This window comes from Delphinapterus leucas, chromosome 7, assembly GCF_059928025.1.
Source record: "Delphinapterus leucas isolate spDelLeu-1000000601 "Yukka" chromosome 7, BTC_Dleu_Yukka2, whole genome shotgun sequence".
Taxonomy (NCBI): Eukaryota; Metazoa; Chordata; class Mammalia; order Artiodactyla; family Monodontidae; genus Delphinapterus; species Delphinapterus leucas.
In genome coordinates this window covers 76,872,658-76,898,797 of record NC_143135.1, presented here as the reverse complement: position 1 = coordinate 76,898,797, position 26,140 = coordinate 76,872,658, and the positions used below count along the sequence as shown (strand labels likewise).

General features: G+C 36.7%; 1 protein-coding gene across 4 annotated transcripts in view; it reads left to right on the top strand.

The window, feature by feature from the left end:
- Positions 1-26,140, top strand: part of TRPC6 (transient receptor potential cation channel subfamily C member 6) — a 117,291-nt gene that overhangs the window by 68,789 nt on the left and 22,362 nt on the right. For 3 of the 4 annotated variants that reach the window (XM_022562054.3, XM_022562057.3, XM_022562055.3), the window contains exons 3-5: positions 16,831-17,016; positions 18,899-19,063; positions 25,137-25,353. In XM_022562054.3, the coding sequence (XP_022417762.1) occupies positions 16,831-17,016; positions 18,899-19,063; positions 25,137-25,353 (568 nt within the window). The remainder of the gene's footprint in view (positions 1-16,830; positions 17,017-18,898; positions 19,064-25,136; positions 25,354-26,140) is intronic. The other variant, XM_022562056.3, reaches the window with a different exon arrangement.

The window sequence follows — 26,140 nt, the reverse complement described above, 5'->3', positions numbered from 1 at the left end:
GATAGGGCTATAAGCTGTGTGCTGTAGCAGTTCAGAGAAAGCAGTATTTAATTCACATTAGGTGTCGGGGAAGTTACATGTAAAATGGTGTTTCAGCTGTATATGGCAGAATGAGTAGCATTTTGGAAGACAGAGAATGAGGGAGAAGATATTTTAGGCCAAGGTAACATCCAAAACAAAAGCTTGTAGATATGGAAGAAGTAGTCGCTTCGAGGGAAGTTTGAGCAGTCTCTGAATAAAAGGTAAGTGGAGAGATACCGTGTCAGATGCTGCCATTTTCCCCATGGTTTGTGCTACATCTGGAAAGGGTGAAAGTTCAGATTCCTAGTCTAAGGTCACACACATACACCTTTAAATTCCCTCCATAGGTTATCTGACCTGTCTTACAGTGTTCATCACGTTCTGCTGTACATTACTGTTATTTAGGGTGAGGTTTTCTCCATTACTCAGCTATATACTGCTTGGAATCAGGCCTGTATTCATCAAATACAGTATTACACAAAGATAAATATTGGTTTTATCTTCTCTGTTCTCTATGCTATGAGAAAGCATGTCTCTACATTCCACACTTTGGGGGTCTCTCCTGTGCAGTTTCTTGGTGCCTCTGTCATTGAAGGAACACTGTTAAACCCAGCATGGTATGTCATGTGCCCATCTATCCTTGGGTCCTATCCATCCAGGCAGGGAGGGGGAGGTAAATGGTGACTGGAACCTTTCAATGGCCCCCAGGATGGAGGATGCTGCTTTTCCTTTAGCTACCTGGCAGCTGAGGGTACAGGATAAGCAAATGATCACTTACAATCCTGTCTCAGTTTTTCCTACTTCTCACTTTACTCCCATGACTCAGTGAGTCAGAGAGCTATGCTATCTTCAATTAGAGAAGTTTCTTCAAAATCTGATTAATATTATTTTAAAATTTGTATTTAATTTTTTTGAAATTTCACTGCTTAGGTTTCAACATCTCTGTTTCTGTAATTGTATCTTTGTTTACACACTTCTCTAGACCACAGAAGAATATTACATTCTTAATTCATTCGTTCACTTGCTTACATCTTTTGAGCCCATGTTTGTACCAAATATTGTACTGGGGAGAGTTGAGAAGGGAGGATGGAGATGTAGCACAAACATAAAGACAATTCAGTCAGTAATCCTACCCTCAATTAGTCTGTATTCTAATAGGAGAGGAAAAGACCTGTGTGTAGGAACTATAATATAAGGCATGACCTTGTAGAGTGAGGGGGTGGGCAGGTGGGCCAAAGGTGAGAAGAATCACATCTAACCAGAATGTGAATTTTTCACTGTCCCTAAATGCATTGCATAATGTAAGAACCCCTTTAGGATTAAGAGGATTTAAGGATCCGGACGTTCCTTTATTTGTTCACCACACATTGTTTCTGCTCAGGTGGTGCAAGGTACATGGATCAGGCACTTTCCCTCCGTTCATACTTTCTCTGTGTAGTTCCACTCTCTTTAGCAGCTACCTAGAGCCTCTACTCAGGCTTACTCTCTGCTTAATGCCCTGCCTCTGAAGGTTTGAAGGCAAATAAAAAACAAATCTCTCGGAAAACACATATCTCTTTAATAGTATTTTATCCCTAATATCTTTTAAAAATCCTTCGCAAATATTACATTAGTTTACTGTTAAAAGAGGATAGCAGTTCAGAAAAATGTTTTAAAAAGTATATCCTAGAACTCGACAATCAGCAGTTTTTCTAATTAGAAATTTGACTACAAAAGTTCTTGTATTACACAAGGAGAAAGGCCAGTTCTTGACTTTTTTTTAAAGAGTCTTTGGCAAATACAAAATAAAAAAGCACAAGGTTTTCTTTCTCACCAGACAGGACACTCTAAAACAAATATTTCATTCTCCAGCCTAGTTGGGTCCACAGAGGCAAGAACATCCTCATACGAGGATGAGCTGCCATTGCCTTTGTGTGTAAACTCAGGGAAAGCACATCCTCCATCCACCATCATCCACGGTGTTGTGATGCTAAACCTGTTCCCAGCAGCCCAGCCTCAGTTTACAACAGGATGGGACCTGACAGGGCTAAAGAGATTGGTGTCTCTGGTGAGATTTCTTGCTAAGTCTGCTGCTCTACTCTTCAAAAGTAACTTCTCTTTTCTTACTTTAAAAGGATACAGTTGATCCTTGAACAAAATGGGTTTGAAGAGTGCGGGTTCACTTATATGTGGATTATTTTCACTAAATATAGACTACAGTACTACACAATCCCAGGTTGGTTGAATCCATGAATGTGGAACTGTGAATACCGAGGGTCCACTGGAGAGTTACATGCAGGTTTTCAACTGCACAGAGGATGGGTGCTCCTAACCTCTGCTTTGTTCAGAGTATATGGTCATGTTAGAAAATAATAATATAAAAATGAAGAAAAGTTTAAAAATCATTTCTATTTTGCCACCAAGAAATAAACACTGATACTGCAAACATGTCAGCACATATCCTTCTATTTGTATTTTTAGTAGTCAAGTCCCTTAGAGTCTCAGGGAACAAAGATTGCAGAGTCTGGACCACCTGAGGCCTGGGATGCCTCACAGGGACCTGAGAGATTGTATTGGCCACAGGCAATCCTTTCTGCTCATGGTCTTCAAATTCTTTTGCTTCTTTTTCACCTGAAAGACATTTGAAAAATTCTGTGCTCATGTGCACATTTTAAAATTGACATCTAAATATTTTTATTTTTAAGTTTAAATATTTTTAAAAGATATAATTTCTGCATAGTGTAAATATTGACATTTAAAAATAGAACTCTTAGTGCTCCTTCAGATGTATCTAGGGGCCTTTAAGTGCTGTGATTTTATGCATAACATCACCTATTTTAAAAATAAGTAAACAACCTCCTTTTTAACATTCAGAATAGCTACATCTTTCCTTTTCTCCTTGAGCTTGTATTTCCAGTCCAATTTCCTCCACAAATATGATTCCTGATGTAATAGCTTTTTATTGTGTAAAGTCCTTTATAGATCACCCAATTACATATATATTATATATATGATATATATTATATAACACATATTAGCAGTATATTTGATCAAAACTACATAAGTTGAACATAATTTTTCAAAATAACAAATATGTACAAATTTTGAAAAGTAAACTTTAAATATATGACACAGTTCTTATTGGAAATGAATTTTTAATGGGATTAATCGTGTCCATACTTTTGTTGTGTAGTTAGTGAAAGAAAAAGTTATAGCCTGCTAAAATAACTTGATTTGTCAGCTATCATATTATTTTAGTTTTTGTTAATAGGATATATAAATTAATAAAATTAAATATAAATTATTTTATGTAATAAAATTAAAAGAGCTGACTGTAGTTGGAATAACTATTTCTTGATGTGATTTGATAACTGCCTTACTGAATTATCCACAATGAATCTGAAAAAAATCACATAAAAGTTTTATCCATGTGTTTTAGCCAATATCCTATGAAAATTTTGAGTCCTGGAAACCCTTCCAAATCACATTAAAAGGAATCATCCTCCTAACGTTTTCTGCCTTGCCCATTTGAGATGTCTTTCCTTTAAGCTAATAATACATCCAAAAGCTGATTATTAATAATTTAAAAGAATCACATTTACATACATGAAGAAGTGATTTTTGTATTCAGTATTCCCTACTGATACCTTCTTTGCCATCCTCTCATTCAAGAAGGATGCATTCTTTGACAGTTGTTGAAGAATGAAGAGGCAAAGTACATTAAGCAAAAATTATCATTGTTCCTGTCACTACACTGCACCATACATCTAAATTTAGAACATCCCAACATGAACCAGCATGTTGTATTTCTATCATTAAACTTCATCTTCAACAGGAGTGTGTATTAGGGCAGGAAAATACAGGAAGCCCCTCAGGCCTATGGTACCTGGGTTAATTATTAAAGGGGAATTCTCCATTGTTTGCTACATGGGTGAGTGAGAGTGGGGAATTATTTTGTAAAGGGGTGAAAGATCTATTTTCAAGGAAATCAGTTTTAGGAAAGTTGAAGATCTGGAAATTTATTCCCTTAAAACTATCAGTGTTCTCTGGCCCCTTGGAAAGCCTTCACATATCTCTGTTCGGGGCTTCCCTGGTGGGGCAGTGGTTGAGAGTCCGCCTGCCGATGCAGGGGACACGGGTTCGTGCCCCGGTCCGGGAAGATCCCACATGCCGCGGAGCGGCTGGGCCCGTGAGCCATGGCCGCTGAGCCTGTGCGTCCGGAGCCTGTGCTCCGCAAGAGGAGAAGCCACAACAGTGAGAGGCCCGCGTACCGCAAAACAAACAAACAAACAAACAACAGGAACAAAAAAAACATATCTCTGTTTGAAGGCAACTAATATATTTTATGAGAGTTAGAGAATGAGAACTTTCACAAAGATTTTGTAAACTCCAATATATAGCTTCTCTAAGCTCCTCCTAAATTCTCCTTTTCCATAATTAACCCATAGTCCTTTAACAAAAGAGGCCGGAGTAGTTGCTACTGAATTCTTCAGGCAATTGTAGTCTTGCACCTTGAATCTTCTAAACCGAACAAATTGCACTCATTACCCGTATCATCAGGTCTGGAGCTGGCTCTATGTGGGGGTGACAACCAGACCACAACAGAGAAATCTAACAATTAGATGGAACCACAGGAATAAGAAGAAAACCGATAGGCCTGAGGGATTGTAGGTCTTCAAAGTGAATGGGGGAGAAACCAGATTTAAAAGTTTCACCCATTCAAGTTTAATTTTTATACTGATTTTTTTTTTTATAAATTTATTTGTTTATTTATTTTTGGCTGCGTTGGGTCTTCGTTGCTGTGCGCGGGCTTCCTCTAGTTACGGCGAGCAGGGGCTACTCTTTGTTGCAATGTGCGGGCTTCTCATTGCGGTGGCTTCTTTTGTAGAGCATAGGCGGGCGGGCTTCAGTAGTTGTGGCTTGTTGGTTCAGTAGTTGTGGCTCATGGGCTCTAGAGCGCAGGCTCAGTGGTTGTGGCGCACGGACTTAGTTGCTCCGCGGCATGTGGGATCTTCCCGAGACAGGGCTTGAACCCGTGTCCCCTGCATTGGCAGGAGGATTCTTAACCACTGTGCCACCAGGGAAGCCCTATACTGAATTTTTATAAATAATTTTTTGCTTTGGTAGCAAGAAACCTCAGCCACCTTAAATTTAAAACTTAGGCTAAGCCTAATTTTGGCAACAAACACCAAATCGATTAAAAAAACACACACAGAATTTTGACTGTTTTTGATTCTGGTGAAGCAGAGCATAACTCCTGGTTTTTCTCCTTGACTCAAGACTAAGAATTATCATAAAGACAAGGAGATCAGTACCAGGAATGCTTTTTCAGCAAATTCATTCTCCCAAATTCAGAACTTCCTTTTAGTATATCAATATGTACCTATGACTTATGTCTCTAAACCCTTTTTTGAATATATTTATATTTTAGGTTGTTTGTGGTAATAAACAAGATTTCCTTTAATTACCCTAAAATTACCCCCTCTATACATCAGAGTTTGCCCTGTTCCCTGTCATTCTAGATAAGCAGCTTTTCTGAAGCTTTTCCAGATCCTTCATGTCTTCCTGGGGTGTGTGTATCTAAACAGGCACATGGCCCTCCAGATGCCTCTGCCACTGACTTTGAGGAAAGGGAAGACACTCTGCTTTGTCCATTTTTAAACTGTTGCTATGTTCTGGCATTCAAAATGTTCAAAAATTCCTGGCATTATTTGAAAAAGAAATACCCTCTAAGAAACTGACTGAGCTGAAAAGCAGTTTTTGTTAGCAGAAAGGCAGTGTGACTGTTATCAGACCTTAGCAGGGTGACAAAGGTGTCACTTGCATGCTAAATAGCCTACAGAAGCACAGGGCAGGGATCCAGACCAAAGGGGAAGGAGGAAATGGACCATTGTTGAGCTTCATGAATCGTTCTAAGTGATTTACACTCTAACTTTATGATATAGCAGCATTTAAGTTCTCCATAATTAGGAGAAATTATCAAAAGGCCAGAAAATAAAGTAGCCTTTCAAGATCATAGTTGTTAAGTAGCAGAGCAAAAATTCAAACACAGGTATGTTTTATACCCAGTCATGCTTTATATGACACAACAAAAGTTTTGGTTACCTGCTGTGTGCCACCCACTGTGCTGGAAACTCAAAGGTGAGTAAGATACAGTCTTTGTTCTGAAGGATATTTGAGTCTATTCAAGAGAGACAGATACATGAACAAATGCAGTTAAGTGTATGAGTCTGTTTGTTCTTGCCTTTGAATTTCCAATCAGTTTAAATAGATGGGCAGGAAAAATCCATTCTGGCAAAATTTTAGATCTAAGGCAAGTCAACAGTTAGGGATGGAGGTTACGTGCAACAGCGTATACCCTGAGAGACCTCAGCCCCTGAAGCACCTATTTACCTTCATTGCTGCTCTTCAATCTTCCTGGCTTCAATGCGACCTGAGAATTTCTATGCGAAGGAAAGGATAAAACCTGTTTATCAAACACTCTATTAAGTTAAATAAGTATCCACTTCTGTGGCAACAATCAAAATAAAAGTCAGTAGCATCTGACAAGCCTAGGAAAATGTCTGTCTTCAATTCTTGTTTGAAAATGTATCTCATCTCTTTTTACTTTTTCTTTAGAGTAGTGTCTGATTACCTTTTATGTCCCTCACAACCCCACATATTAGGTGCTGTAAAAATGCTTGTTAATCATCCTCACATCAGCTGTGACAGGGTTCAATGATCAATGTGCCATTGAGTGACAATTATTCTGAAAAGCCTTAGAGTTACTTACGGTCCCAAGAAGCAGGACTGGTTAACTTGATCACTAGATAGATAATGATACTCTGTACTTTCTTTACTCTTTAGGAACATAATCTCATTTTACCAAACTCCCATCTTAGTAAGACTGCTGTATCTACCACAGCACTAGTTGCTGATTGCTTGCTGAACATTTGTAGAATATTTGTTGAAAGAATGAATGAATGAATAATCATTTTATTTTCAGTACATTAAAGTGATACCCAATGTTGATGAAAAGAATCCATAAACAATCCACAATAGGAATAGAAAAGAGTTTTATTTGAGGACTATAGCCTGGAAGACAGCCTCTCAGATAACTCTGAGGAACTGATCTGAAAAAGCATGGTTTTCAGCACAGTTTTATACCTTGTCAGAACAAAGAACATTAAACAAATCAGGGATATGTTCCTTCAAGGTTTGAAAAAAAACCCCAACAGATTAGCATGTACACAGCAAGTCAGTATGGCCTTGGCACCTGGAAAGGGAGCCTTTTCATCGAAAGAGAGCCAGCATTGGCCTCCCAGGAAGAGAGGCATTTAATTGTTACTTTTAACATGGATATTCTTTACTTCTGGTCAATGTGCCCTTTACTTAATAATTAAAGCAGGTGTACAATGTATGTTTGACAGGCCACAAACAGGCAATTTTAGTTAGCATAAAATTCAAGTTAACTCATGTATAAGCTAGAATGACTTACCCATACCTCAGCATGTGGAAATATCTTTTATCCCCAGGAATCCCATAATGGCTTTATTATTTTTTAGCACAATTTTGTGCCTAGGTACTTAGACTACTTGGATATTGTTTATGAAATGATGAAAACAACAACAATAATAATTGCCATTGATTCATCCCAACCCTGGGCCTGGAAGTGGCATTTGTTATCTCATATAATCTTCACAGTAACCCTAGGAAGTAGGTACTTACATTACCCCTGTTTTACACATGAGAATTTTGAGGCTTTAAGGGATTAAGTAATTTGTCCAAAGTCATGCAGCTAGTAAGTGTTTGCACCTAGTATCAAATCCAGGTCTGCCCTTCTCCAAAGCCCACAGGGTTGATTAGTGAGAATTAAGGCATGCATTTTCCCCCACCCTCTTGATTTCTATCAAGCAAATGTTATTCTATGTATAGATCCAGACATTAAAATTACACACCATAACATATCTTCTACTATGTAAAATCCAACTAAGATGACCCTTTGACAGGGTGCTTTTAACAGGGTATTTCATGTCTATTAATCTCTAAACTCTGTTCTATTAACCCACTATCAGTCATCTCTTTATAACTCAAAGGTTAATGGGCAACCACCCACTTCTAATTTATTAACGTATGGTGTGGATGTGTGAGCCAAAGGCCGAACCACCAGCTTCACTTTTTCAAAACACCAAAATCACAGTGCTGTGTCTGGCTAATGAACTGCCGACATCTCATTGTAAGTCAGTTTACATTTCAATCTGAGAAAACTTAAAATATGAAAATATTTGTAAATGGATTCCCAAGGTAAAAAAAACATGCATTTCTAAAAGCAGTCTTATTCTTTATTTTTTAATTGTTGGTTTTTGTTTTGTTTTGTTTTTGCTTGGAATATGTCTTGAGAATTAGCAGTGAATTGGAAACAATTTTTTAAGTCAAGATATGAAACAGCACAGAGCTCCTGTACTTTACTTTTTCAGTCTATGTAGTTTCTACTAAAAATGATACTCTATACTTGAAGGGTCATACCCTCCTTTGAAATATCTAATTTCACCTGAGCTTTTTTGGAATTCGAGAGAGTACTGGTTTTGAGTCTTACATTTTTATCTCCAAAAGGACTAAAGATACATCTAGAATTGAGCACTATAAACAAGAAAGGCTAGATGCATTAAACTCCATAGGTACTTACAAATGTCAAGAAATGGGCTGTTTTCAGATCTTGCCTTTGATGATATAAATAAAATAATTATGTTTTATCAAATGCTTGCTATGTGCTTTGCAATGTGTGATTTCTTTAACAATTACTCTCACTAAGCCTTAGTTTTCTCATCTGTAAATTGAAAATAATAATAGCACCTACCTCATAGAGTGATTTGAAGCTACCTAAGTTCACATGGCTAAAAAACAGAAGAGCTGGGATTTGATTACAGGTATATCTAACCTTAAAAGCCCAAGCTCCTAACCACTATAATATGGAATAGTGTGCATGGACAGCATATGTATTGATACTTCCACACCTCAAAGTTCTTCCCCATGACCTTAATTGACTATTTCATGACAGGGGTAGAGCTGTTTCCTTGTGACCTTATTTATACTATCTGACCAGATACCTGTTTAGAAGTAGTTTGAGCCATTCTCAGTTAAGACAATTTGTTTTATTAATTTTCTTATATAGAATCTGTTTGAACCTACAGTTAGCAAAGTGAAACTTGGCATGATTTACGGGGAGGAGCCCAAGAAGGTGCTCTGCAAATACCCAAGTTGAAACTGTTTTCCATTTAGCCGCTCCGCAAATATTACCTATTGATTCACATCCAGAGCCTCTCATATTTCTCCAACATCTTTCTCTCTTGATCCCTGCAAGGAATCTTTTTTTTTTTTTAACATCTTTATTGGAGTATAATTGCTTTACAATGTTGTGTTAGTTTCTGCTATACAACAAAGTAAATCAGCTATATGTATACATATATCCCCATATCCTCTCCTGCTGGAGCCTCCCTACCACCTTCCCTATCCCATCACTCTAGGTCGTCACAAAACACAGAGCTGATCTCCCTGTGTTAAGCAGCAGCTTACCCCTAACCATCCATTTTACATTTGGTAGTGTATATATGTCAATACTACTCTCTCACTTCATCCCAGCTTCCCCTTCCCCCTGACCGTGTCCTCAAGTCTGTTCTCTACGTCTGTGTCTTTATTCCTGCCCTGCCACTAGTTTCATCAGTACCAATTTTTTAGATTCCATATATATGCATTAACATATGGTATTTGTTTTTCTTTTTCTGACTTACTTCACTCTGTATGACGGACTCTAGGTCCATCCACCTCATTACACATAACTCAATTTCGTTTCTTTTTATGGCTGAGTAATATTCCATTGTATATATGTGCCACATCTTCTTTATCCATTCATCTGTCAATGGACACTTAGGTTGCTTCCATGTCCTGGCTATTGTAAATAGTGCTGCAATGAACATTGTGGTACATGACACTTTTTGAATTATGGTTTGCTCAGGGTATATGCCCAGTAGTGGGATTGCTGGGTCGTATGGTAGTTCTATTTTTAGTTTCTTAAGGAACCTCCATATGGTTCCCATTGTGGCTGTATCAATTTACATTCCCACCAACAGTGCAAGAGTGTTCCCTTTTCTCCACACCCTCTCCAGCATTTATTGTTTCCAGATTTTTTGATGATGGCCATTTTGACTGGTGTGAGGTGATACCTCATTGTAGTTTTGATTTGCATTTCTCTAATGATTAGTGATGTTGAGCATCTTTTCATGTGCTTGTTGGCCATCTGTATGTCTTCTTTGGAGAAATGTCTATTTAGGTTTTCTGCCCATTTTTGGATTGGGTTGTGTGTTTTTTTGGTATTGAACTGCATGAGCTGCTTGTATATTTTGAAGATTAATCCTTTGTCAGTTGCTTCATTTGCAAGTATTTTCTGCCATTCTGAGGGTTGTCTTTTCATCTTGTTTATGGTTTCCTTTGCTGTGCAATAGCTTTTAAGTTTCATTAGGTCCCATTTGTTTATTTTTGGTTTTATTTCCATTACTCTAGGAAGTGCATCAAACAGGATCTTGCTGTGATTTATGTCATAGAGTGTTCTATGTTTTTCTCTAAGAGTTTTATAGTGTCTGGCCTTACATTTAGGTCTTTAATCCATTTTGAATTTATTTTTGTGTATGGTGTTAGGAAGTGTTCTAATTTTATTCTTTTACATGTAGCTGTCCAGTTTTCCCAGCACCACTTATTGAAGAGGCTGTCTTTTCTCCCTTGTTTATTCTTGCCTCCTTTGTTAAAGATAAGGTGACCATAGGTGCGTGGGTTTATCTATGGGCTTTCTATCCTGTTCCATTGATCTATATTTCAGTTTTTGTGACAGCACCATACTGTCTTGATTACTGTAGCTTTGTAGTATAGTCTGAAGTCAGGGAGCATGATTCCTCCAGCTCCATTTTTCTTTCTCAAGATTGCTTTTGCTCTTCAGGGTCTTTTCTGTTTCCATACAAATTGTAAAATTTCTTGTTGTAGTTCTGTGAAAAATGCCATTGGTAGTTTGATAGGGATTGTATTGAATTTGTAGATTGCTTCAGGTATTATAGTCATTTTCACAATGTTGATTCTTCCAATCCAAGAGCATCTCTCCATCTGTTTGTATCATCTTTGATTTCTTTCATCAGTGTCTTACAGTTTTCTGCATACAGGTCTTTTGCCTCCTTAGGTAGGTTTATTCCTAGGTATTTTAATTTTTTTTGTTGCAATGGTAAATGGAAGTGTTTCCTTAATTTCTCTTTCTGATTTTTTTGTTGTTAGTGTATAGACATGCAAGAGATTTCTGTGCATTAATTTTGTATCCTGCTACTCTAACAAATTCATTGATTAGCTCTAGTAGTTTTCTGGTAGCATCTTCAGGATTCTCTATGTATAGTATCATGTCATCTGCAAACAGTGACAGTTTTACTTCTTTTCTGATTTGGATTCCTTTTATTTCTTTTTCTTCTCTGATTGCTGTGGCTAAAGCTTCCAAAACTATGTTGAATAATAGTGGTGAGAGTGGGCACCCTTGTCTTGTTCCTGATCTTACTGGAAATGGTTTCAGTTTTTCACCATTGAGAATGATGTTGGCTGTGGGTTTAATGTGTCATTTAAAACTTGTGTTTCCTTATTTATTTTCATTTGGGTTGATCTGTCTGTTGGTGTAAGTGGGGTGTTAAAGTCCTCTACTATTATTATCTTACTGTTGATTTCCCCTTTTGTTTGTATTGATTTCCCCTTTTATGGTTGTAAGCATTTCCCTTATGTATTGAGGTGCTCCTATGTTGGATGCATAAATATTTACAATTGTTATATCTTCTTCTTGGATTGATCTCTTGATCATTATGTAGTGTCCTTCCTTGTCTCTTAAAATAGTCTTTAGAGTCAGTTTTTCTGATATGAATCTTGCTACTCCAACTTTCTTTTGATTTCCATTTGCATAGAATATCTTTTTCCATCCCCTCACTTTCAGTCTGTATGTGTCCCTAGATCTGAAGTGGGTCTCTTGTAGACTGCATATATGCAGGTCTTGTTTTTATATCCATTCAGCCAGTCTGTGTCTTTTGGCTGGAGCATTTAATCCATTTACATTTAAGGTAATATTTTATATGTATGTTTCTATTACCATTTTCTTAATTGTTTTGAGTTTGTTTTTATCGGTCTTTTTCTTGTCTTTTGTTTCCTTCCTAGAGAAGTTCTTTTAGCATTTGTTGTAAAGCTGGTTTGGTGGTGCTGAATTCTCTTAACTTTTGCTTGTCTGTGAAGCTTTTGATTTCTCTGTCAAATCTGAATGAGATCCTTGCTGGGTAGAGTAATTTTTGTTGTAGTTTTTTCCCCTTCATCACTTTAAATATATCTTGCCACTCCCTTCTGGCTTGCAGAGTTTCTGCTGAAAGATCAGCTGTTAACCTTATGGGGATTCCCTTGTATGTTATTTCTTGCTTTTCCCTTGCTGCTTTTAATATTTTTTCTTTGTGTTTAATTTTTGTTAGTTTGATCAATATGAGTCGTGGCATGTTTCTCCTCGGATTTATCCTGTATGAGACTCTCTGTGCTTCCTGAACTTGATTGACTATTTCCTTTCCCATGTTAGGAAAGTTTTCAACTAAAATCTCTTCAAATATTTTCTCAGTCCCTTTCTTTTTCTCTTTTTCTGGGATGCCTATAATTCGAATGTTGGTTCACTTAATGTTGTCCCAGAGGTCTCTGAGACTGTCCTCCATTCTTTTCATTCCTTTTTCTTTATTCTGCTCTGTGGCAGTTATTTCCACCATTCTATCTTACAGCTCATTTATCCGTTCTCCTGCCTCAGTTATGCTATTGATTCCTTCTAGAATATTTTTAATTTTATCTATTGTGTTGTTCATTACTGTTTGCTTGCTCTTTAGTTCTTCTAGGTCCTTGTTAAACATTTCTTGTAATTTCTCTATTCTATTTCCAAGATCATCTTTACTATCATTACTCTGAGTTCTTTTTCAGGTAGTTTGCCTATTTCTTCTTCATTTATTTGATCTTTGGGTTTTTATCTTGCTCCTTTGCCTGCAAGATATTTCTCTGTCTTCTCATTTTGTCTGATTTACAGTATTTGAGGTCTCCTTTCCCTAGGCTGCAGGTTCATAGTTCCTCTTCCTCTTTTCTCTTCCTGCAGTGGAGAGGTTGGTCCAGTGGCTTTTGTAGGCTTCCTGATGGGAGGGACTGGTACCTATGTTCTGGTGGGTGGAGCTGAGTCTTTTCCTCTGCTGAGCAGGGCTACGTCAGGTGGTGTGTTTTGGGGTGTCTGTGAGCTTAGTATGACTTTAGGTAGTCTGTGTGCTGATGGGTGAGTTTGTGTTCCTGTCTTGTTTGTTGTTTTGTGTGAAGCGTACAGCGCTGGGAACTGCTGGCATTTGGGTGGAACAGGGTCTTGGATTCAGATAGAGGCCTCCATGAGAGCTCTTGGCGATTAATCTTCCCTGGGGCCATGAATTCTCTAGTGGTCCAGATTCCTGGACTCACTGCTCCCACCCCAAAGCCTCAGACCCAACTTCCAGTTGAGGAACCAAGACCCCACAAGTCACTCATTCCCACAATAAAGGGGATTAAAAAAAAGAAAGACTAACAAAACCCCAGACAAATGGTAAAAAGTAAAATCAAACAAAAACAGAAGCAAGGAAACACACACACATACAAAAGAAATAAAAATAGAACCAAATAAAACAAAAAGCAAAGAACAACCAGACAAATAGAGGAACTCAAAGGCAAAATCAAACAATTAGGATCAAAACTAACAAAAACACAAAACCAAAGCAGTGTGCCAACTGAAGAATAAAGTAAGGAAACAGAACCAATAAAAAGGATTAAAAAATAATAATAAAATAAGATAAAAAGGGAAAAAACACAGGACAACAGAAAAGCAAAGTAGAAATGAAAATATTTTTAAAATAAATAATATATTAAGGAAAAAGAAGAAGAATAAAAATAAGGGAAAAGAACACAGAACAACAGAAAAGCAAAGTAAAAATAGAAATATATATTTTAAAAAGTTATAAAACATGAAGATCCCAAAAGACTAAATTAAAAAAAAATAAAACTAAAACAATAACAACAACAAACAAAAAAAGAAAGAAAAAGAAACAAACAAAAAAGCCAGAACCAACAACAGAATGAATGAAAACATGATAAAATTCTTAGTAATAATTATGTTTCCCTGGGGTGTCCACTGTAAGTGTCCTTGCACATGCAGTGAGACACAGCCCACCTCTGCCTCCCCAGGAGGCCCTCCTCTGCCTCTGGGCTGGTCTCTGGACCTGCTGTGGGCCCTGTGGGAACCACTCAGACTCTGATCAGGCCTAATTCTTGCGTGTGCTGGCCCCCAAATTCCACAGCTGCCAGAGCTAGACTGTTTTCATTTGTGGAAACACTCATTGTCTACTCAGATATTCCATAGACACAGGGTCTGCCTAGCTCATCACGGGGATTTAATCTGCAGCTTGAACAGCTGATGGAAAGATTTTTGATCTTCTTCCTTGGTCGCCCTGTTCCTGAGGTTCAGCTTTGGTTTTATCCCCACCTCTCCCTGTGGTCCACCCACAGGAATCTGGTCCTGAGGCTGCCTTGGAGCTCTTGGGTCTGCCCCTGTGAGGACGGGGTGCAGAGATGGTATGGCTGCTTGGATCACAGGACCCCTGGTGGCACCAAATGCGCAGGGAAGCTGGTGGCCACGGGCACAAGAGATATGGCCCAAGTGAGGGCCTTTTCTGGTGCTCAGCATAAGCTATGTGAGGGCCAGCCCTGAGAAGGCTTCTTTCATTGGTGCCGGTGTGTGGGGAGAGAGAGGTTACAGTAGCGGCTCCTCCCCCTGTAATAGCGCCCTGCTTCCATGGCAGTCCAGTCTTCCTCCATAGGTATTCCCTGCTGCGGATTTCCTCCCTCCCATCCCCAGTCTGTATCCCCACAGCCAACAGTAGTTCTCACTCCGGGTCTCTTCTCCAATCCCACAGTCCAGCTCCCAGCCCCCTTGCACACCTGTGAACACACATCCCAGTCTGGGGCACATAGGGCTGTGGTACAGACCACCTGTATATTTCTCACTCTGTCCCGTCTGCCATAGATCAGCCACTTCACCCTCTTCTGACAGCCTCAAATGCTTTTCCCTTCTGTCCCAATTGATTTCCCTGTTGGAGGGGGGGTTTCCCTGAATTTGGAAATCTCTCTGCTTCAGCTCCCCTGCCCCGAGGTGCAGGTCCCATCCCGCTTCCTCTCCTCCTCCTTCTCCCTCCTTTTTTTCGTCCTACCCAGTTATTCAGGGATCTTTATAGTCCCTTCTGGTGTTGAAGGTCTTCTGCTAGTGTTCAGCTGGTATTCTGTGAGAATTGTTGCATCTGTAGATGTATTCCTGATGCATCGTGGGGAGAGATGAACTGCATGTCCTCCTACTCCTCTGCTATCTTAACTCCCTCTGCAAAGAATCTTTTCATCCTACAACACAATGGTGGCTTCAAGATGGAGGAGACAACTAATTCTGAACCTGCAAAGCTGGCTTTAAGAGTAAACTCTGCCATGGAGGCAGTGACCTCAAGGGACCTTAGTTGTTTTTTTGTTTTTTTGTTTTTTTTTTGTGGTACGTGGGCCTCTCACTGTTATGGCCTCTCACATTGCACAGCACAGCCTCCGGACACGCAGGCTCAGCAGCCATGGCTCACGGGCCCAGCCGCTCCGTGGCATGTGGGATCTTCCTGGACCGGGGCACGAACCCGTGTCCCCTGCATCGGCAGGCGGACTCTCAACCACTGCGCCACCAGGGAAGCCCGGGACCTTAGTTTTTGGATGTGCAAAGTGGGACTAGTATTTTCCTGGCTTGCCTCCCAGTTCTTCATAGATCAAAATAGAGAAGCACTCTACAAAAAGACAAAGTGGCATCATTCTTACAGGCAAAGGGTTTAGAGCAAAACAGGGTTACGTTTAAAGCCTCATTTTGATACTTAGTGGCTGCATGATCTTGAACATATTATTTAACCTAAGTGATCAAGGCAACTGTGAAGATTAAATGATATGATCCACTTGGAATGCAACAAGTTCTAGCTAATAGGTTTTCTTTATTAACATTGGGTTATAAATGGCCCTATTTCAATGTAAGAGAATAAAGAGGAAGGAAATATCAGAAAGACCTGAATGAAGATATGAATGCATGGTGTATGTAAGTTCAAAATGAGTTTTTGGTGTTTAAATATGATCTGTACTCTCTAAATCTTCCCAAAATACCATTAGTTCATCAGCAGTAGATAACAGTGAAAGCATTTTCATTAAATTTCCTTTTCTCCAAAGAGAAGAATCTCAATTTGCAGACTTTATATTAGATCTTGTCTTTTGACCCTGTGTTTGGTACATAAAGTTCCTCGGTAACAATTTAGTAAATAGATAAGTGATATATGTTTGCTTTTGTCTAGCAAATACATATTATGTGCCTAGCTGATGAAGTTATGAACATAAGAGATATATGTATGCAAAATAGTATGAGCATGCTGTGGGAAATGTTGCTTACTTTATATTTCTCCTGAATCAGCAGATGAGTTTGGCACAGTGCCGTACTTTTTGATAACTTTGGTTATGTTTTAGACAAATTTCCTCTTTCAGAATGTAAAGAAAATCTTTATTGTGCTAAGATATTTCAGAGATCGCTCAGCAGAACAGCAATTGAAGATGTTAAAAGAATAGTAAACCTAAAAGTAGAGGTTTTTTCCTCTAAGACCATCAAATCACTGATAAATTCTGCAGCATAACATAGTAAAATTTGCTACTTCTACATTATTGTTTTTTGCTTTGCTTTGTCTTTCCTAGAATGACTACAAAAAACTGTCAATGCAGTGCAAAGATTTTGTTGTTGGACTCCTCGATCTGTGCAGAAATACCGAAGAAGTAGAGGCCATTCTGAACGGGGATGTTGAAATACACCACAGTGGTGGAGATCACGGTCGTCCAAATCTCAGCCGTTTAAAACTTGCCATTAAATATGACGTAAAAAAAGTAAGGTCAGGCCTGAAGCCCCTTTTACATTATTTCAGTTTTTATTGGTGCTAAATCAGGATGAAGGGTTGGCATAATTAGATTGAGCTGGTTTTTTCTAATTAATTGCACTAGGTAGGTTCTCTAACAATTCTAAGTGCCTGGCTGTGAGGCATTTAACCTACACTAATGCCAGTCTTTAAAACCTAGACTTGTTTATGCAGTGATTGACTCTTTTACTTAAATAATGATATAAAAATGACTTTGTGTGTTCAAACTACAAGGCATTTGTTATAGGATAGGAACATCATTATTTAAGACCCAACTCGGTTTTCCCATTGTTAATATATTCCAATTCCAGACCAATGCCTTCTATTCCTTCTTTAGAGCATTTGAATCTCCTTCATCTTTATTTGTGGAGTATTTTTATCTCTGTCTTCATGTGGTGCCCCCTATCCTTGACTGCTTTCTTAGGTTATGTAAGATATCTTAAAAAAAACCAGTTTTTAAAGGTAGGTTTTCTAATAAAAGTAACACAGACTTATGGTAAGCTTTCAAACAATATAGACATGCCCTCTTTCTGTCTTCTCAATTCTTAACGGAGAGTGGTTAATCAATATTATATTTCTCTCCATAAATTTGTACCTTGGACATCTTCACATATCAGTAAATAAACATCCACTTAATCTTTTCAAAGGCTGTATATCGTTATGTTTATTTATATTGTTATGTTCAGTCAGTTTACTATTTAAGGGTGTTTATTATTTTCTTTATTTTTTTTGTTATTTCAAAACATTTGCTAAATTTCCTTCAAAAAATGTACACCAGTTTACACATGTCAACAGTATGTGAGAGGGATTATTTCTTCCACTCATAATGGGTATTATTAGTTTTTAATTTTTTTAAAATAGATCTTTATTGGAGTACAATTACTTCACAATACTGTGTTAGTTTCTGTTGCACAACAAAGCGAATCAGCCATATGCATACACATGTCCCCATATCCCCTCCCTCTTGAGCCTCCCTCCCATCCTCCCTATCCCACCCCTCTAGGTCATCGCAAAGCACCGAGCTGATCTCCCTGTGCTACATAATGGGTATTATTAAACCTTACCATTCTGAGAAGACAAACATTGTATCTTGATTTAATTATCTTCCAGGTTAACCATCCTTAAGAAACATTTTTAGTTCCTTTATATAACCTGTCCTTTGTCTAATTTTTAATATTCTTTACCAATTGTTATTTTGAGTTGTTGCTTTTTGTATATTAAATAATGCAGCTCTCTGTCATATGTAGGGTTCATTTGTAAGCAATAAATATGTAAGAATAAAAAATTCTGAAAAATAAACAGTGAAATTTAATTATAAAGTTTTCTTAATTGAAAGAGTTTTTGGTGCAGAAATAAAAAGAAATATCAGTAGAATAGAATAGGCAGTCCAGAAAAAGACCCATATGCAAATGGGAGCCTAGTATAGAATAAGTTTAGCATTTTAGGTCAGTGCAGAAAAGGTCGTATACTTTAAAAAAAAAAGTATTTAGACATCTGATCTAGCAGGATCTTTATATCACTCCTTCTAGATGGAAAAAACATATAATCATAAAAGTCCTTTTGTAAAATATTGATGAATCATTTTCCAATATTAAATTTCCAAAATTTGTTTGTGCTTTGAAAGAAAACCCATTAGTCATAAAGCAAAAGTTGGAATCTTTGAATTTATGTAATACATATTAGGACCCCCTGCCATCTTGCTTGATACCTGCCCGCTAGATATTTTACATTTGTTCTTTAATTCTAACAATATTTTTCATGGGCAAGAACAGAACATAATATTAGAATGCAAGAAAAGAGTTTATGCTGAATCTTTAAGCAAGCTGTTAAATGTTTTGTCACTCCCCTGCTAGTTTGTAGCTCATCCAAACTGTCAACAGCAGCTTCTGTCCATATGGTATGAGAACCTTTCCGGTTTGCGGCAGCAGACCACGGCAGTCAAGTTTCTTGTGGTCCTCGCCGTTGCCATCGGACTGCCTTTCCTGGCTCTCATTTACTGGTTTGCTCCATGCAGCAAGGTATGTCTGTGAAGCCTGCACCTCTGTTATCTCCTATAAGTGTATCTGGTTTATATATCAGAGCCAGTTAAGCAAAGAAAATTCTATTTCCCAAATAAAAATTTCAGGGAAGTCAGAGTTGGGTTTAAATAATCTTATTGTTTTATATTTATATATATATTATATAATTTATATATTATAAAAATATAATTTTAAAATATAATTTTAAAATATAATTATAAAATTATATTTTATATATTTTTATATAATTTTTTATATTTTTTATTTATTTTTTTATTTATATATTATATATATATTATATATTATATATTATATTATTATTTATATATATTATTATATATATATATTATATATATTTATATATATTATATTATATATTATATATTATATATAATATATATTATATTATATTATATTATATATATAATATATATATATTATATATATATTAATTTATATAAAAATATATTATAAAAATAACATATATTTGCTATAAGAAATAATGAAAGCAGTGGAAAGAGAAAATTCACCTGTAATATTACCACTGTTAATATGCGAAAGAAAACCTCAGTATATTTCCTATTTGTCTTCTCTCTAGTTACACCTATGCATATATTTTTACATTTTTGATGAGGTATGCATTGAGCAGATATCTCAGATAACACCCTAAAAGAACATGTTTTCTTTTGTTATTTCTCCTCTGGCAAAATTTGAGATGAAAGTTTTTGTTTTGTATTTATTTTACGGAATATGACCAGATAAATCTTAATATAAATAAAGGGCAATTGTGTAAATATTACTATAATGCTTGTTTCAAGGAAGACTATTTGTTTTAAGGACAGAGTACATTGTAACCTGACAACAAAGATAGCCTGTTTTTTGGGGTTTTTTTGGTTTTGGCAAACTCTGCCCAGAATTTGATGAAATTAATTTGTTCAGATGGACCTAGCCTTTCATTAGTGCGACAGAAGAAGTTTGGAAAATGTTGACCTGTCATTCTGTTAACAGGCATAGAGATTTGTCTGCCCTGCATTGCCAACAATCTTATTCTGCATGTTTTTGAAGCCACATTTCTGGAACTGTCAAAGTTTCAACTCTTAGAGTCAGACTGAAATAACTCTAAAGCTATGTGACTGAAATGTCTGCTGGACCATCTATTTATGTGCCATGTAGATATGTCAGTTGAATCACTTGCTGTTGTTAAATCTGGGCATGACTCATTTTCAAATATTTGTAACATGTGGGTGCAAAGACATATATCACCATTACCAACATATTTTCTTCTTATTATTACTTAGTCATATATTTGGTGCTTTAACCTTATAGGAATGTTATTAAGTGGCTTATGGTAGGAAGCTGGTGCAAAGCCTTACATAGTGGGAACTTCATAATTACTTCCATTGATGATGATAGGAACTGCTGGAAACTTGGCATTTTCTCCTGAGGGTAAAATCTGTCATTATAAATGTTTTTCCCTTAAATATATAAGGCCAAAAGTTGGCCTTATGTATTTATAAATAAATTATAAAGGAGGAAAATAAAATGAAAATAGTGATATTTACTAGAATTAGAAATTTATAGCATGGATTTTTTTCTAGAAAGTTAAGATTTTTCTTTTCTTCCCTTTTTCATAGGAATGACAGATTTCACTTTGAAAAAAGAATTAATTCTCCTTACTAGAACATAAGCTACATCTATGTATGTAGTCTCTGTTCTGCTTCTACTCACATTTCCTGGGTCTTCAGAGATTTAACCTGAATTAAAAGTGGGGGGAAAAAAGTTGGGGGGGGGTTCTGAATTATCCTTGTTATTACTCTGTGATCCGTTAAATTATAATATCTCTTCTAAGGTGAATAATTGTGCCTCCCCATATCCAGTGAGTTCAAAAGCATAATGCCTTCCAGAGTGTTTGGTGTTTTGACAGACTAGTTTTCGCAGTCCTTAGAGTTGCACATTTCTTAAATTTTGATTGAATCCTAATTAACCTGATTTCCTTCACTATTTCTTCTTTCCTGGCCATGTTTCTTTCTGGTATGTTTTCCACCCTCGTTTATGAACCCTGAGGCAAATAATCAAATTAAAAGGACACTGTCAAGGACACTGTATTTTTTGTCATATGTAAAATCTATTTTACTGTTATTTAATGTTTGAAGCATGATGATAAAATCTATTTTACATTTTTCCCTTTGGTAATATATATAAATATTATTTACAGTTTAGAGAATTGATTTTTTTAAACGGGGGAGATTGCTCAAGCTATATTGATGCTTTTATTTAAAATATTATTTAAAATATTAAAAAATTCCAAAGCATCCATGAAAATTAAGCGAGATCAAATTGCAGGCCTATGCACCTTGACAGAGTCCCTGTTTCTATTTAAAGTTTGGTTTTCTTTCCTCAAGTCTGCTCTTTTCTTTAAGAAATTCTTTTTGTCCTTACTTGTTCTCTTTTTCCACCATAACCCAAATGTGTTTTATACTCATTATAGTAAAAATAGGTCATGCTGTGATTTCAAATCATTTTGGCTTAAGCTATCTTCAACATTTTCTGCTACTATTGGTATTTGATAGTTATTTGATCATCAGTAAATACTTAAAAAGAGTATAATATTTAAAAGCAGGTATTTCTTTCAGTGCTTACTTTCAGTCATTTTTCCAGGTACATCAGTTTTTCACCTTGTTCAATTTTTCTTTACAGTTATTTTTTAGAAATCTGTTTACGTCACAGAATATATAGGTGACAAATTTTACGAAAATGAATAACTCACTTCAGTTCCTAAAGTCCATTGAGTGTACCAGAATCTCCTTTAGTTTAAAGAGAAACACAACTCTCAGTGATTTGTAATAAGAAATGGAAGATATAATTATCCAAACACACCACTTTAGTTTCCTGTCAACCATCTTTTTTTTGTTTATGTGTTTGCTTTTTAAAATTTTATTTATTTATTATTATTTTTTAAACATCTTTTTTGGCGTATAATTGCTTTACAATGGTGTGTTAGTTTCTGCTTTATAACAAAGTGAATCAGCTATACATATATTCCCATATATCCTCCCTCTTGCGTCTCCCTGCCTCCCACACTCCCTATCCCACCCTTCTAGGTGGTCACAAAGCACCGAGCTGATCTCCCTGTGCTATGCGGCTGCTTCCCACTAGCTATGTATTTTACGTTTGGTAGTATATATTTAGTAAGCAACAAAAGTACCTGGTTTGATTCTCTTCTCTCCCTTCCGAATAAAATAAAGGAGTCATATTGTGTAAGAACGAGGAACCCAGGGAAGAAGGAAGGTGAGGCAGGTCAGGAGTGAGGGGCAGATCAGATACCGTGCCCTGAATAACTGAACGTTGGCTTTAGATGTGTCCAGACAGCTGAACTCAAGTTCCAGACCTCTCAGGCTTGAGGCACACTCTAATGTGGGTAGCTTTATTGTCACCCCGTTTTATGTCTCCAGCCTTTTCTCTTCTCCTTCTCCTATTTTAATTTGTGCTCTCTTGAGTTTTTCGTAATTTTGTATTTTGAAGGCCGCCTCTGATTCTCTCCTGAACAAAGCAGGGAATAAATAAGTTTTCCATGGATTTTACTGCTAATAGTCAATGCCCCAATCCCAGTTTTCCACAACAGTCAAATAAACTGAGAACTTTAAAAAATTGGTTTAATATTTATAATAATAGCTCTTTTCACCAGGAAGATATTGAACCTTGCAATAAATGATTAAATAAATCTTGTACATGTGATTAAATCTTATATAAAACATGATTAAATAGCCATGATTACAATAAATTTTATATAAAGCAAATGTAGAATTAAAATTGTATATGTGGCACACCATAGAAAAAGAAATTAAAGTCGCGTTAATGTTCAGTTTTTAATAGTCCATATTTTTTTAGAAAACATTGCTAAGGACAATAGGCCAAAGAAAATCAAGCCTACTTTCTCTCCCATTTGTTTTAACTTTATTTGAGAGTTCTATTTAAACAAGATCTTAAAAAAACACAGAAAGTACTCTTTGATTCAATCTAATGAGCATCTACTTATGGAAGTATGGTTTTTGGACAACATTTTTACAGCAACCTTTTACAAAGTAACCTTGGATTGGGTCTGCAGTATATCTAACTGTATAGATCCATTGGCTTAAAGCTAGATAGATAGAGTGGTTGATCTATTGATCTAGATAAACACACACACACACACGCGCATGCATGCACGCACATACACACCCTGATATTCTGCCTGGCCTAAGATTCTAAATATCAAGAGAGAAGGGACTAAACTATGTGATTCATCCTAGCTCTAACTTTTATGATTTTGAAAAACCATATAGACAGATAAAGTGTGTAGGAACAGAGAACATTGATTGCATTCCTTCCATTATAGCATTTAGCTTTTTAAAATCTTAGAACCGTTTGTTCTCTAAGAATTTACATATATATGTATTTCAATGAGAAAATATGAACTGTTTTGTAAACCAAATAGAAACATTAACTCAAACAAGTATGCCTGGGTTCAGATTCCAGCTCTACCACTTATAAGCTGTGTGACCTTTAAGCTAGTTTCTGGACCTCACTTCCTCAGTTTCTTCATCCATAAAATGGCATTTCAGCAGCATATACCGCTTTGTATTGTAATTATATCATGGAATTAACAGGGTAAAGCACTTAAAACAGTACATAAAAGTACTGGCCAAGTGTTGGTGGTATTATTATTAAGTTTTACATTTTTCTGTAATAATAAACTCATTTGAAAAGCTGTCGAAAGCTATTGGCCCTCTCCCAAGAAAAAATTCTTGCATACTTGTATTTGAGTTTTGTTAACCATTACAGGGGATACACAGAGCCCTTGAGACACATCCTGGGCACACACCATCCCTCTGCCCCAGCTAGGATTCGTGCATCTCAGATGGAAATGATTCCTGTACTATAGATGCACAAGAGCTTTTATTGTCTCCATATTTCATATGAAGAATCTGACTTTCACATAATTTAGGAAATTCACTCATTGCTACTCAGCTAATGAGGGAATGAAACTGGAACCTGAACCTAAAATGTGTTGGTTATGGGACCAGAGATGTATGTAATTGCCAATCTGCATTTCTTACCACACTGATGCAATTCTAGCCAAAAAACCCCACAAAACTTTTTTTTAAACCTTTTCCCGAAGCCTATGAACAGCAAATATAAAGTGATTTCCAATAGGCTTCTGTAAATATAAAAAATGGTTTGAAGACCCTACAGCCACCCTTACAAACTGCTCCCATTGAGTCCCTGTTTCCAGCCTCTGCACCCAAGACCCACACCCTACTTGGTTTCCGTCGCCTGGGCCAGCTCCAGTGAATTCACCCATTCTTCCTCAAAACTCCCTTCCCAACGCGAGACCAAATGTTTTAACCTTTTGCTCCTATCCCATATTTAAAGATTTAGAGACGTTAAAAAAAAGAAAAAGACACTTGGACTTTTTTCAATCCAGTGTCATTCCAGGACATCTTTCCAGTACGCGATGGGAACTGCCTTGCTGTCCTGTCCTGGGCTGGGAGTTCTCTTCTTGGTACTCCTGACTCTTACTCCATTTACAGCATCACTTGAAGCCTGATTTGCACCCATGTCAGTGAAATGCACATGAGGACAACAAGCAGACAAACATCAACCAAGGGTGTATACACTGTAAAGCAGATTCAGGTTAATATTTTCATTGCTGCTTCCTCAATACTTCACACCCACTAAATTAGTTTTCTTTTTATGAGTAATGGTGATACTATGCTCTGCCTTTTGTCATTATTATATTCATAAAATATTTTGTCAATATTATATGTAATATCTTAAGAACTTAAATATCATTTAATAGAAATTAATTTATTTAACTATCAATCCAGAATATCAGCATATGTAGCTGAGCAATGTGACCAAAATTTTATATCAGCATAAGGAATTATTTTTCTATTATTAGTTATATAAAGGTACATAATTATCTTAGGAGAAGATTGGAGTGCACAGATATTTATTCTTGTGTATACGCATGTGTGTTTTGCAAAATGTACAGAACAAAGCTAAGATTTTCTTTTGGTGTATGTTGTGGCAGATGGGGAAGATAATGCGTGGCCCATTCATGAAGTTTGTAGCACATGCAGCCTCCTTCACCATTTTTCTGGGGCTACTAGTCATGAATGCAGCTGACAGATTTGAAGGCACCAAACTCCTTCCTAATGAAACCAGCACAGATAATGCAAAACAGCTCTTCAGGATGAAAACCTCCTGCTTCTCATGGATGGAGATGCTCATTATTTCCTGGGTAATAGGTAAAGACTGATTTTTCTGTCATCATTTATTTTTACAGCCTTAACAGTAGGACTGAATGACACTGATTCCCTCACACATCAGTTATACAGATGTATACAGCATGATACAATGCTCCACACAGCATGACTTTTTGTTGTTGTTTTTAAAGCACAGTTACCTTGGGTTCATTATCAGTACCACAGTCTTCTCACATGCCACATGCTTTTTGGATTTCTAAGAAAAACCCAGGAAGAAAATGAACAGGATAGTACGAATCAAACCCTGCCAGCGACGAAAAACTGCCATTCATGTTTTAGGAGAGCTGTGACTTCAAGTTTAAAAATAACCACATGATTTTACGTTGCAATTTAATAGGAACCGAAGGTAGTAGCCACTCACATCTGTTGAACATTTGTTATGTACCAAGAACTGTTCAAACCACTTTACATACATTATATCACGCACTCTGTTTGTGCCTTAGTGGTCCAATCTGTCATATAATAATGTCTACACTACAGCATTAATGTGAGGATTAAGTAATTTGCTTTAGATCTCCCAGATGGTAAGTGAAACAGAGGGTATGTGGTCTTAATTACTATGCTATTTGTCTTTAGAATCACTCGTCCATATGGCTTGTTATTAAATATAATGCAAATGAAAGATATTTCAATTGGATATTTATGAATGAATAAAGTCAGTAACTATTACCTACCTAATAGCTGTTTAACAAAGTGCCCTCATTAGATAATGAGGATACTGAAGTGAATGAAATGCAGTCTTTATAGTCAAGGAAGTTAAGTCTGGGGG